The following is a 14,690-nucleotide window of genomic DNA, read 5'->3' as shown; positions in this document are numbered from 1 at the left end:
AACTGTTGAAAAAGGCATTATACATGAATGCAGAGAGGTATGATGCTGCCAGCGGATGTGCCAAGATTTGTTGACAGATGGTTGACAAAGCACAATTTGCACATAGATGCTCTGAGGGTTTTTCTAACAAAAACCCGGTTTTGCTGAAAAACCCTCTTGTGTAGATGTAGCCAAAGGGTATGACTACCCAGCCTGGGAGTTATTCTAAGGCTACATCTACACAAGAGGGTTTTTCCGGCAAACTGGGCTTTTGTCAGAAAAATCCATGGAACGTCTACAAGCAAAATGTGCTTTGTCAACAGTCTGTCAACAAAACTAGGCACATCCGCTGGTAGCATTATACCTCTCCCCATTCAGGTTTAATGTTTCTCTCAACAATTTTCTGTTGACAAAATGATATGTAGATGCTCCGGGGCCCTTTTGTCAACAGACAGGAAATCCGGTTCACCAAGCAGCCCTGTTTGCAGGGCTTCCAGTCAGCCGTTCTGTCAGGAGAATACTGAGCAGTCTGGCTGCTCTCTGTCAACAGCATAGCTTGTTCTTTCCATCTGTTTTTATGTGTAGACACAATCTGTTGACAAAAGTTCTGTCCCTTCTGACAGGCACTTCTGTCAATATACGCTTCTCATGTACACGTAGCATGATTATGAAGAGATGGTTCTACCATATAGCATTATAAAAATAAATTTGCAATAATATTTGCAATATCATCTCATGCATGACCTCAATGTCATAATAATTCTACCATTTTTAACAGACAGGTTCCTTGAATGAGTATCACACTTGGCACATTATTTTACATTTACTTCAATACCGTAGCAGTAGAGCTAAAAGAGAAGCGACAGCCTATCCACAGGAGTTGGTACTCCTAGGCAAAGTGTGTCTACACTGTCATGACACAGCACTGCACTTTTGTTGCTTAGTCTCTTGTATATATCCTTATTATTTAAGCCAAGCCTTATTAAGTATTATGCATATTTGAATATGGCTTCAGAAGTGAAAAAAAAAAGAACTTTCATTACAGCAAAAGTGTTGACTTTTTGAATTGGTCTTACATACAAGAAGGCAGAGTTAAGTTACTTCTCCAAACAGAAGTAGATGAAGTCTAGGGAAGATGTGTAGAGAAAGGATTCAGCTTAAAAGAGGCATTCTAGTTCCAGTAAACAGGAACACACATTCTGGCATCGAAAGAAACTGCACAACCCCTCCCCCCATTTTTGTCTCTATGCTTGCTTTATTTTGGAACAATTATATACACAAAACCTTTGGCTATCAGAAGAAATTAATCAGGTGGAACATTCCTGAGATAACATCTGTCTACAGTGACAGTTTAGAAGTTACATAAATAAACAAAGCGGGCTCTGCACTGGGTGGGTGAAGAGAAAGAAGCACTGGGACCACAAATCTGATGGAACTTTCCCAACTTACTTGAATAAATGGCCAAGTGAACATATCACTTCCCAAAGTCACAGCAGTTCTCCATTCACATAACCGCAGCTTCTATTTATCATTCATTAAAATTCTTTAGCAAGAAATTAAACAAAATGTGAACTAAAGAATTTCATTTCTCCAGGGTTTGCAAACAATCGCCAATAAATTACCGCAAACATCCGTGTACTCGCCCTTGAAAGGTTCTGGGATAGTTGCCAGCAAGCTACAGTGCATCAGAAATTAAATACAAACAGCACAAATGCATAGTGCCTTTGCCGTAATGGCAAATATGTATAATCTGAGTTCATGACACACCACCTCAAATAACTGCTAATGATCGAAATGCACGCATCCTACTACAGGCCCTGAATAAACACAACACCCCTCCAGCCTCAGGCAGGAATTACTTTTATCTGCACTTTGCAATGTGCCTGGTCAATTCATAACATAAGTCAGGCCAGTGATTATGCACATTCTTCCCCACTGTGGCAAATGGGACATTTTCTATCATAGACACTGGCTCCATGAGTTCTGCAGGATGGGAGCACTCACAGAAACAAAATGGCACTAAGCACCTGCCAGCCACACTGTTCAAATGGCTGTTGCCAATCAGCTGTTGGATGGCTGGAGGGAGGCACATGTTAGAGGGCAGAAATTGGGGAGTGGCAGGTTGGTGGGAATTGGGGAAGACATTGGAGCAGGAAGAGGTGGAGCAAGTGCAGGGCCTCAGGGAAGCTGGCAAAATGGGGGCAGGATGAGGGGGAGCTAGATCAGGGCATTGGGGGACAGGACAGAGTGGGGAGCAGAGCCATGGGGGTGGACCAATGGTGAAGTACCCATGAGGAAAAGGAAAACTTAGCACTCATGTTTCTTGTTATTGTATGTGACGGTCCTGGGGCCATTCAGAGCAAGCTGCACTGCAATAGAAAGCTTTTCTTGTAAACCTTTTTTAAAGGCAGGTGAAGCCTATGAAGTCAGATTTACCTCTGGCATGGAGCTGCACCCATTTTCAACAGTGATGGCTTGAGCCTGTTTGTGTTGTGTGAGTCACACCCTGGCTGTAATTGGTGTCCCAGCTTATAACTGGAACACATATTGTTGACCTTTGCTACCGTGAACAGTTACAATCCTATTGACATTTCTGCCCTCTCAATTTTAGATAGTAGTTGCTATGTCAGAGAGTTTAATCTAGGAACTGAGTAAAGTAGCAATCCAAATTCAGCAGTCTTTTCTTCCAGCTGCCACTAAGAAAGATTTGATACATTTTTAAGTTTGCAAGTATGCTTCATTTGTATTGAACGAAGCAGTTTGTTTTACTGGATTAAACTTGTTAAAGAAAATATCTACTCTTAGACATTTATTGAGGGTTTATTAGCAATAACTTCAGTGATACCAATGGAATGATGTCAGTTGACAGCAGTGGAGAATTTGGTTCTGTTAACTAAATGTAGGGGTGAATCTTCAGCAACTTTTGGTGCTGTTGTGAAGTGCAGCAGTTTATTGTGTCTCAGGTACACTCTTGTGTGCTAAATTCACACATGGAGATAGGTGACTAAATCCCAGACTCAAGCATCCATGATTTGCACAAAGCTCTGCACACACCTTCTGCCAACCCCTGTGCATACCTAAACTCAGTCAGAGCCTAAATATTCTCTGGTCACCTCCATGTCTGTGCACACTGCTGCACTCTAGGCATTTGGATGCTTAAGCCCAAGAATGATTCACAAACTGAGAAAGATCCTCCATCTAACTCACCTTCATTAGCTGTGCCCGAGGGAAGGGCAACATACCCATTGCTCACACTTTCGTTGATGTTGTCCCCACTGTGGACATGATCTATTGACAGAGGAAACAAGTGTGAAGCTCCCTGGTGATTTTTGTTTTGTCGCCTTTTAGGTGCCTACGTAAGTTTTGTTGACAAAACTTGGCACTGTTGACAAAACTTGGCACTGTAGAAAGGTTTTGTGAATCAAAGTGATTTTTCTAGGCACCTGAAAATTAGACGTGGTGACATCACACACTGCCACGTTTATGTCCCTTTGTGAATTGAACTCCTGTAGGTCAAGGGAACCTGGATTTTAGGAACTGAAATATTAGTCCATCAATCCAATGCAATGTTCAGGTGAAAACACTGGGTGTATGCACTGACGTGCAGAATACTTGCTAACACTTTTCAATAATCTACTACCACCACCTATACAAATAAGCTTGCACACAAACATCTCGTCAGCTATTTAAAAGGTGTGCGTGAGTACTGGAATTTTTATCCCAACAAATGCATGCGTGTCCACTCACAACAGGAGGCCAGAAAAAATGTATTTCTAACTGACTGAACTGTGACCTTGGTGAGTCACTTCAATTTCCCTTGTGCCCCAGTTCCTCAGCAGGCAATGGGGATACGAGCACTTTCCTATCTCGTGGGGCTGTTTTTGAGGATAAACGCATTAAAGAGTACAAGATGCTCATATGCTACAGCCATGGAGCCCCTATATGTACCTCCAGAATGTTGAAAAAAGACGTGAATATGAAAACATACTATGGCTAGCAGAGGGAGGGAGTTACACTTCCCGGGTCCTCGTGACTCCTGTGAACAAGACCCTTATCAAATTAGCAGCAGTAATAGCTGTGACTTGTGATTCAACAAAATATCCCAATTCAGGATGGCACTTAAGTACGTGCTTAATTTTAAATACTACTTAAACCTGACATAAATCAATGTTTCAAGTTAACCACATACTAAGTGCTGTCCTCAGTAGGGATGGATCTAGGCTGGTGCATAAATTGAGGGAGGGGGGTCCAATGCTTCATTTCTCAACTTGCACTTTGTTGTAGTCTTCGATGTCTCCCTTTACATATAAATTGAATGTCCTTTGCAACAGTTCTGTAATAATGCTTTGAAGCTATTTGCATCCAGTCTGAAGAACCTTTTAGTTCCACTTTTAAATTAAGGACCCCAGTGGCTTCACTCCCTTGATAAATAAAGCAGGAGGATTTCATACTAGGACTCAGTTACCTTTTAGTAACAGCAGTGAAGTGATGCATGAAGCTGTCTGTACTTTACAATCTCATTGTTATATAAATGAGGAAGTGAACTGGCTCCAGAAAGTAAAATAATTTTGAGACTGAAGAAAAGCTTGAATCTGGGCTTTCTGGAGAGGGAGTTCTTTAGAGCACTTTCCCTTGTTAATGAGGTACAAATGGTGTTTTAAAGTTACTTAAGCACTGGGTGCAGTTCTTGTGTGTCTTTGAGACATGTTCAGTATGTTATTGTGGTGGGTGTGGTCACAGAAGATCCCTTGGCATGTTCCCTGATGTGCCAATCATGGCATTAACACTCATCTCCCTGATTTCTGGAGCTCACCACCCTGTCTTCTTGAGCCAGACCTTTTGGTTTCCCCAGCCAAGGCACAGAGTTGGGGTTACTGCCTTTCTGCAGAACAATGCAGACAGAGATTAACCACAGCTTTGGGAAAGTGAAGTTTTAGGGCACAGCTCCTGGAAAAGCAATCTCCAGAAGAGACCAAAACCCAAAATAAATCCATCCTTCTGTATGCAAAAGATTTGCACAGCAAGGACTCATTAGGCAAGCCCCCTTTATCAGTGAAAGGGAGATATGTACAGTGGTTGCCCTCCCCAGGTAAGTGCTTACAGTAGACTTGATTATAAACAAAATAGTTTTATTAAGCAAAACATTAGGATTTAAGTGATTATAAGAAAATAGGCAGATCAAAGTGAGAACAAAATTAAAATAAAAGAAAACACATAGCTAGTTCTATTCCACTAGGAATCTAGTTGCATGTGAGTTCTTACCCTAAACAGCTGTTCCTATATCAGGTGAAAGCTTCAGATCAGACAAGATCCTACCCTCAGTGGGAAACTTGTACATGAAAATTTCAGTGAAATAAGAGCATTTAACAAACTTTAAAATTATATTTAGACTTTAATATTTTATTCTTTAGTGTCATTATATAAGTAACTGCCCTTCCTGACTCAACTTGTGGCTCCATTGTGCTAAGTGCTGTATAAACACATAGTAAGAGACAATCTCTGCCTAAATAGAAAATAGGAATGGTGGGAGAGGAAATGGGCACAGGGAGATGATGAGATTCCCTCAAAGTCACACAGCAGGGAAGAGAGCCCAATCACCTGACTTCCATATCAGTGCTTTACCCACTGCAAACCTGGTCCTACCTCATTAAAATCAATGGGCATTTTGCCATGGACTTCAGTAGAACAGGATCATGGCTGGAATGACTCTGTACAATCATATAAAAACTGGACAGGAACCACACTGATGCTAATTTTTTTTTTTTTTTTTTGCATATTGGTGCAGGAGCACAGCCCTCTGATATGGCTACCTATGCATGAGAGCAATTCACTCTAAGACACTTCCCACTCAACTTTACAAATAAGACCACTTTTGCTTTGCAGTTGACCTGGACAGATTGAATGATGATGTGAAGCGTTACAGCTGCACTCCAAGGAACTATTCCGTCAATTTAAGGGAGGAACTGAAGCTGACAAATGCAGTTTTCTTTCCCCGCTGCTTCCTCGTCCAGCGCTGTGGTGGGAATTGTGGCTGTGGAACAGCAAACTGGAGATCCTGCACATGCATGGCAGGGAAAACAGTGAAAAAATATCACGAGGTATTTCATTCTTATGTTTCTTCTTTGTGATTCCTCTGTGGATTACCTGCTACAGCAGGCTCGTAAATACTATTCCTGGAGCTGTACTTTCTGCTATCCCTGATTTTGTTGCTGCTTCTACACCCTAAAGTTTGTCAAACTCCTCTGAAGACTTTTAAAATTGCATGTGAGGTACAGTAAGACACACTGTTTAGGGAAACATCACCCTAAGGTTTGCACTTGTACACAATGGCAATGAGTGCAGTGTTACCACCTAGGCAGGCAAAATGCAGGAACTAAGCTTCAGCTAAGTCACTGGGGATCATGACTAACTTGCCATGTTTCACAGAAAAGAGCAAAAATCAGTGGCACAGCCCAGGCAAAGATGTACTATTACAGGTGCAAGGAACGGCAAGGCATTACATACTTGTTTATACATATTAACAGCTTCTTCTTCAAAGATGCTGAGCCCTTCAGTCCCCAGTAAAGTTACCTGGCTCTAGAGAAGTTCAGCAGCTGTGCAAACCTGGCCTTAAATGTATGCCTAACACACATAGGCTGTGTCTACACTAGCATTCCTCTTTCAAAAGAGGCATGCAAATAAGGGAAATTGAAAGTGCACATGAGGTGCAGAGTTACATATCTGGCACCTCATTTGCATATTCTTCTTTCGAAAGAAAAAAGCAATGTAGATGCTGCTCTTTTGAAAGTAAACCCCATTTTCAAAAGCACCCTTCTGCCTAAAAAAATTGGGAAGAAGGGTGCTTTCAGAAATAGGGTTTACTTTCGGAAGAGCAGCATCTACACTGCTTTTTTTTTTCCTTCGAAAGAAGCTCTTTTGAAAGAAGAATATGCAAATGAGGTGCCAGATATGTAAATATGTGCCTCATTTACATTTTTTATTTCCATCATTTGCATGCCTCTTTCAAAAGAGCAATGACAGTGTAGACACAACCATAGATACAATCTAAGGTTATAGCACGTAAATATGTCTAATATAATATACAGTTCCCACACTGAGAGGTAAGTACTGTAGTATAGTAAAACCTTCCCTATATTCACCTAGGCCTTGTTAATATTAAAAAGTACACCAGTTGTATTAGCACAGCCCACACACCTATGTGTGGTGCACTGTCCTATGCAGTCCTATACAAAAACCTGCAGGAGAGCACTTCAATCTCCCAGGCCACACAGTAGCAGACTTAAAAGCAGCTATCCTACAGCAAAGAAATTTCAGGACCAGACTCCAAAGAGAAATTTCTGAGCTACAATTCATCTGCAAATTCGATGCCCTCAGCTCTGGCTTAAACAAAGACTGCGAATGGCTGGCTAAATACAAAAGCAGCTTCCCCTCCCTTGGTGTTCACACCTACAGATCAACTGCTGGTAGTAAGCCTCACCCTTGCTGACTGAGCTAACCTTGTTATCCGCATCCTTGCTCTGGCTTATTTATACCTGGCCCTGCAGATTTCCAAGACCAGCATCTGATGAAGTGAGTCTGTGCTCACGAAAGCTCACGCTCAAAACTTTTCTGTTAGTCTATAAGGTGCCACAGGACCCTTTTGTTGCTGTCCTATGCAGTGGCACTTAGACCATATCACAGAGAAAGAATAAGCCTCTTCTACAGCCTAAACTGAGAGGGGGCTGGTTTTCAGCTTAAACTGTAACAGTGCCTGTATGATACTCCAGAGAGGTCCCAGGTTCAAGTCCCCCTGTGGGCTATTACATTAGCACAGCTAAAACTGGTACAAATTAGTTTGATCTGATATAAAATCAATTCAAATTGATTTTTAAGCATCCATCCACGGCTTTGCTTTTAAAAACTAATTTTAGTTAAACTGGTGTAACTTTTAACATAGATTAAAACCTTAGGCTTGCTCAGACCTACGCATTCCAATTTTATTTATCTGCAATGAAGCCTAATTTGGTACAAGTTTTATGCTAAGGGTTTTGAGGACAGCATAAAAAGATGTAAACTGCAGCAGGGTTGTACTTTTGTAAACCGCTTTGTCTTACAAATTTCTGTTAATTACTTTTCATGCAGCTTCTGCTGTGCTGCATTAACACTGCACTCATTGCTATTCTGTACCCGTGCCAGCCTCAGGCACTACACATGCTGTCTGCCAGGTTGTTCTGTACCCCCAGCAGGTACACCACCTGAACCAATATGTCCCCAGTGTGCAAATTGTGAATTTCACCAACTTACACTCAGCGAACCAAATTTAGAAGTGGTGATTAAGCAGTTGGGGAGGTGAGATATCTGTTGGAAAGTGAAAAGGAAGTCCATGTAAGTCTAAGGAAAACTTAGAAAAAGTCCAAGGAAACACTGATCCTGCAACTGGACCTACACAGGTTCCATGCAGTTGAACGAATGTACTCTCCTAGATCAGATCGCAAATCTGGGGTCTAAACTGGCATGACGTACCCAATGAAAGGGCCAGAAGAAGTTATGTTATAGTGCATACTCCTTCTAGACTCTTTGGCCTTTCTAGTGTCGGGAGAGGGATGCTTTTTTAAAGTATGATTCTGTCTAGCTGCTTTTCCCTTTGCCATTCGTGCCTAACTTAATACCACAACTGGACAAGGTAGTTCATTTCACTACAGGATTCTGCCTTTCCAATTACCTGCCTCAGGCTTGTGCTTCTTTTTGTCCTTTTTCCCCACTAAGCTTGTGTGTGTTTGTGTGTGTGTATGTGCACAGCAATTGTCCCAAAAAAACAAAACTCACCATGTTCGTTTTTAATTCATTTCAGTCACGGGGGGTGGGGTGTTAAAATAATTAAGTAAAGAATGCTTTGGACTCAAGATTCCATGACAGTGTTTACAGCAAGAGTGAAAAAAAAGTCATTGAAAGTTATTGCCCATTTAAACAGACCACAGTAAGCAGCCAAGTAGCATGCTGTTATCATGCCTAACACTACACTTGCGGTAAGCATTTGTTTTCCTATTTCGTTTAGGTCACAAATGAAAAGGAGTTTACTGGACTCTTAATCTAGAGAAGGTGGTTGCTCACATCACAAAACATTAGCTCAGGAGATGCAGAGGGCTTGAACGCCGGGAGGTTGTTCGAAGTCAAGACTTAGATGCATAGACAGAGTTTGTGAGATAGCAGGTGTTGTATCTTCCTGTAGTCAGCTTTGTTGCTTTCTTAGGCATAATGTCTCTCCACAAATATATTGCAAAATACAGTTGCTTCAGTTCAGCTGCTGTAAAGAACTAGAATGTAGTTAAAGTTGTAGCAATTTTTAAGAAAATATGGGATGACCCTTGTATGATTATAGACCAGAGAACCTGTCAAGGCTGGGGAAATTAACTGAAGAATAATATGGGAAAAATAATTGGAAAAAAGTCTACTAGATTTATAATACCCCGAGATGAATATGAGCTGATAAAATAGTATGGCTTACATGCAAATATTTGGATGACATCACAGCTTTGTTTAACAGTTTAGAGATGATTTTAAAATATTTGATCCTTCCTTTGCAGAATTTACAATCTAGAAGACACAATCTGTCATGGATTAAAAACCATTTAAAAGATAGCAAAGAGCAAAAATATATGGACAATTTTCAACATAAAAGGAACCTAACTTTTAAGTTCCCCAAGCTTTCAAACTGGTGGTTGTTTAAAAAGTTAGGTGGCAAAATTTGCAGATAATACATGAGGCAAGATTAGCGACCGCCATGATTAATTTCAATGCTATCTAACACACTGGCTGATGAAATGTAGTATAGACAAATGGCAAGCACATAAAAAGGAACAATGCGTAATAGTGCTGGAACAAAAGACTGAAGGCCAAATTTGGACCTGTCATGCAAACCCATGCACAGCATGAAAGTCAGAGAATTGAACCCACATATTGTGGACAGTTACAAGAGAACATTTTCTCAATACATTTGGAGGGGGGCAGTGGAGCAAATAATACATTACATTGTATGAATAGAGAGCCATAGAGAATAAGACAGACAATGTTTAACATGCCATAAAGTACATGTTCAGTTCACTTTCATCTGGACTACTGCTTTCAGTTTTGATCAGTAAGTCTAAGAATATGACAGAAATAGAAAGGATCCAGAGAAGCGTGATAAATGGAAAACTTTTGTGTAAGGAGAGATTGAAAGGCTTAGAAATATTTAGAGAGGAACCAAACAAGAGGATATGGTGGAAATATATACAGCTAATGAGTGGTAGAAAGAAGGGCCATCAAGCCCTTTGAGTGTGTGTTTTTCCTTAACAGAGGAAGAAGGGGAGAGTCAGTGAAGAGAAAGGCAAACCACTGAAAATTATAAATGACAAAAATGATTTTTTGCACAATAAACCTATTAAGAACTACCCCAAAGTATTGTTGAAACAGATGTTGTAGAAGGATTCAATAAGGATTAGACACACAAATATGAACTTCAGTTGTATCAACTTAAGGACCTAAGTCAACTAAGGACAGCAGTTAGGAGGAAACTCCCCCTACAAACATGCTGTGTGATAATGGTTTATCATTGTGCACTGTGATGCATCTGGTACTGTTGTGGTATACTACGCTAACAGAGCAATGGAGAGACTAGGTGGGTGGCATGGTATCTTTTATTGGAACAACTTCTTTTGGTGAAAGAGACAAGTTTTCAAGCAATAAAGATCTCTTGTTCAGGTCTCTGCACCATCATACCTAAAACAATGTTGCAAATAATTAAATATTGGTCAGAGTCAGTATGGCACTGCCTATGCGCCCCAAGACCATAACTTGTTAATTTCAGAGTTCATATTATCCCTTTTTCATTAATTTATTGCACTGTGATTTGTGCTCTTCACACCAATATGAATTAAATACAGTGTTTCAGGTTTGAATGACCTAGTTTCTGTAAATATAAATTTAAATCTATCCTATAGAGATGAATTAACAGCATGAAGAACAGTGATTCAGCCAAATGCCTACCACTCACATTAATACAAGTTATGCAAATAAATCCTCTTGTGATACTCTATAGATATGTCCATTAATGTTAGTCTGAAATATTTTTCATCTGTTAATAGTGTTATTTTGTCAGTCTCCAAGCATTAGCTAAATCTTTCTTCTTCTTCTTCTGTTGCTGCTGCTGTGTAGATGTCTTTTTACTTAAGAAACAGGTTGGGAGCGGGGTATTGTGAGAGGGACTCAGGTTTATAGGCTTTAAAGCTATACACCTGCTTTGTTCTTTAGAAGTCTAATCTAAAACCTATTGAGGTTTAGTCAGAAGGTGACATCAATAGATGGGGCAGGGCTTCCTATTTATTTTTACATCACACATGCTGTTCATTTCCTTTAAAAATCATAAAATCATAGAACACTAGGACTGGAAAGGACCTCGAGAGGCCATCGAGTGCAGCCTCCTGCCCCAATAGCAGGACCAAGTACTGTCCAAACCATCCCTGATAGACATCTGTCTAACCTGTTCTTAAATATCTCCAGCGATGGAGATTCCACAACCTCCCTTGGCAATTTATTCCACTGTTTGACCACCCTGACAGTTAGGAACTTTTTCCTAATGTCCAGCCTAAACCTCCCTTGCTGCAGTTTAAGCCCATTGCCTCTTGTTCCGTCCTCAGAGACCAAGAACAACAAGTTTTCTCCCTCCTCCTCATGACACCCTTTTAGATACCTGAAAACCGCTATCATGTCTTCCCTCAATCTTCTCTTTTTCCAGACCAAACACACCCAATTCTTTCAGCCTTTCTTCATAGGTCAAAAAAATCTCTGCCTTTAGTTTAAGTTGATTTCAGACTAAGGACCAAATTCATAAGACTTCCATAGTAGGTGAAACTAACTAAGACCTTCATTATTGCTCATATTAACTTTGCCTAAACAGGATCTAGGAGGCTGAATTATTGGATTGCTGTTGGTGTTCAAGCCACTGTCACTGTCATATGCAAACATTTGTCTCCTCAATAGTGATGTTATGGCCACAGGAAACCTGAGCAGTATTTGAGGCCAGATGGGGTCTGACAAAGCCTTCATGTCACCCTCAGTGAACCTCCTAGTTAGGGTTGAACCAGGAAAGGCACATATTTCAGCAACAAACCTCTCTTCACGCCCTGCAGTCACTATCTCCCAGTTATCCAGCAAGTTGCATACACTCCACTGAGGGGCAGTTTTGTATACCCCATACTAACTGTGCTGAGAGAGAGATTTGAGAAAATTATTTTTTCTAACATTTCCTTTTTTTTTTGGTTTAGATTCTTTTTTCTACTCTCTTACATTCTTAGTCTATGTCCATCACTGAAGTGTCTGAACACTCTCCACTAGTACATTAAACAAGATGACTAGCAGCTGACATATGATCTTTAATCATCTCAGACAACTACGTTACTTCTTCAGTAGGGTCCACTAAGAGTATACAGCTCTGCTGTTTCCTGTCCCTGTGCAAGGTGTTAGTTACTTAAATTGGGCCTTCATTTGAACGGGCAGACCATCTTATGATTCTAAACATAAATGTTGTGAAGCAGGATGGTTTCACATTGTTCCAACATGAAATTAAAGAAAGCCAATTTGTAGAAACCCAAAATTCAACGTGGACAAACACACATGAATCAAAATTTAAAAGAATTTGGCATGAACCCTTGCAAATTGAACGGTCCTATCTGTGCATCATATGCATTAATTCCTTTTAAAGGCTTCTTTCACTCACGTTCTTCAGTAAGTAATTCCATCAGGCACACCACTGGGCTCCTCAAAGACAAAGCAATAATCATTAATGTAAATGAATACAGCACACTTTAATCAAACATCTATGTCTGCTTTCATTTAACTTACTGAGATAGACTTGAAATGAAAACACAATTGCTTCTGCATCCCATTCTCTATGGAAATAAGTAGAATGGTTGTTCTAGTGAAAAAGCTTATATTTTAGAATTGAAGAGAGCGTAGGCTCAGCCCATTGAGGAGAAAAATCCCATGGACTATCTCAGTCCAATTCTTTATGCTGCTAGTATGGAGCCTGTGTCATCCACCCAGCATGTTCATACCTTTGAGAAACAAGAAATCAATTTCCCCATCTCATTGCTGCAACTGATGAGATGTGAAATGAGTTTCCATGAGGGATGAGCACCCTTAAGGCAGTAACTAGAATTTGTCACAGTATATAAACCTTCTCCACAAACACTGTGCTGTGCAAGACAGCTGAGAAGCTTTTAAGGAAAATGGAAAGTGGTGAGGCCCATTCTTGCACCTTTTTCCTACTTCTTGACCTGTGAGTCCTGCAAAGGCCTATTGCCTTTTTCACTGTGTATCAGAATGTTAACAGATATTCATTTGACCTTCCTCCCGTGCTAATAATTTTAGATTCAGTTGCATGATGGAGAATGCATGGCTGCAGATGTGAGAAGTAGCAGAGAAGGATTCAGGACACTGGGTTCAGAGTTTTCATACCAGTGGTATTTTTTTTTAATTTTGTGCTGTACCTGTGTATCTACCAGTCCCCTCAGAACACATAAGCCAAAACTGAATCTTGTCACAAGCTGTGAAAAAGCAGAGCTCACCAGACACAAAGTAGCAGAGGAAGAGCAGTTAAGACAATACGAAAGAGCATGGGAGAGAACAGATGAAAATCACAGCAATACGGTAGTGTGGTTACTGATGTGCATGGCATGGTGCAATACAGAAATATTAGTTTTTCTTTAATAACCAATAAAATGTCACCTAGCTGAATGCTTTCTAATTGCTTTTGCAGAAGTGAGACTTAAGGAGGCAGTTGAGTGCATGAAAGGGTAGTGGCCTCCTGTATCAGCTCAGGAAGGGGTTTCCTTGGCTAGGCAGCAGTATTGAATGTGGCAAGTCAGGGAATAAAAATACAGGTTGGTGGGGTAGTGCAGTAAGAGGCAAGAAGGGATCCCTAAGAAGAGGAACTGAGGTGGTCATATCAATGAGCAAGGAATGTAATATGGTTTTATTTGTGAACTAAAAGTGCAGTGAGTGTATGTGTCAGAAGGAGACTTGCAGGGGTAAGTTAAATGATCAAGACAGGGAAGAAGAAGAGCTTTCAGGATTTATATGCAGGCAGAATAGAAATGCAAAGGAAGCAGCAGGAGGCATAAAAGATGACTTCCAGGTTACAAGACTAAGAAATCAGGAGGATGCTGGTGTGTTCTTCGGGGACAGTGAGTGGAGAGAGGAATTAAGATTTCAGTTTTGGCCTTATTGAAGTTTACCTGGATGGTGATGATGTCAACAAGACAGGTTGCAATACAGGTTTAGGTGGAGTGGGAAAATTCTGGAGTGAAGGAGGTCTGTAGTTCTTTTAGTCCCCAGGGATATTCTTCATTGGGTGCACCTGGGCTACGTCTACACGTGAAGCCTACATCGAAGTAGCTTATTTCGATGTAGCAACATCGAAATAGGCTATTTCAATGAATAACGTCTACACGTCCTCCAGGGCTGGCAACGTCGATGTTCAACTTCGACGTTGCGCAGCACCACATCGAAATAGGCGCTGCGAGGGAACATCTACACGCCAAAGTAGCACACATTGAAATAAGGGTGCCAGGCACAGCTGCAGACAGGGTCACAGGGCGGACTCAACAGCAAGCCGCTCCCTTAAAGGGCCCCTCCCAGACACAGTTGCACTAAACAACACAAGATCCACAGAGCCGACAACTGGTTGCAGACCC

At 40.9% G+C, this 14,690-nt stretch overlaps 1 protein-coding gene across 1 annotated transcript in view; it reads left to right on the top strand.

Moving 5' to 3' along the window:
- PDGFD (platelet derived growth factor D) overlaps nt 1–14,690 on the top strand; it is a 207,930-nt gene that overhangs the window by 182,187 nt on the left and 11,053 nt on the right. Inside the window, exon 6 of the mRNA XM_074984733.1 lies at nt 5,863–6,077. Coding sequence (XP_074840834.1) covers nt 5,863–6,077 — 215 coding nt within the window. The remainder of the gene's footprint in view (nt 1–5,862; nt 6,078–14,690) is intronic.

The sequence above is a fragment of the Carettochelys insculpta genome, chromosome 1, assembly GCF_033958435.1.
Source record: "Carettochelys insculpta isolate YL-2023 chromosome 1, ASM3395843v1, whole genome shotgun sequence".
NCBI lineage: Eukaryota > Metazoa > Chordata > Testudines > Carettochelyidae > Carettochelys > Carettochelys insculpta.
Note: the sequence above shows the minus strand (reverse complement) of the source record. Positions and strands in the feature narration are given on the sequence as shown.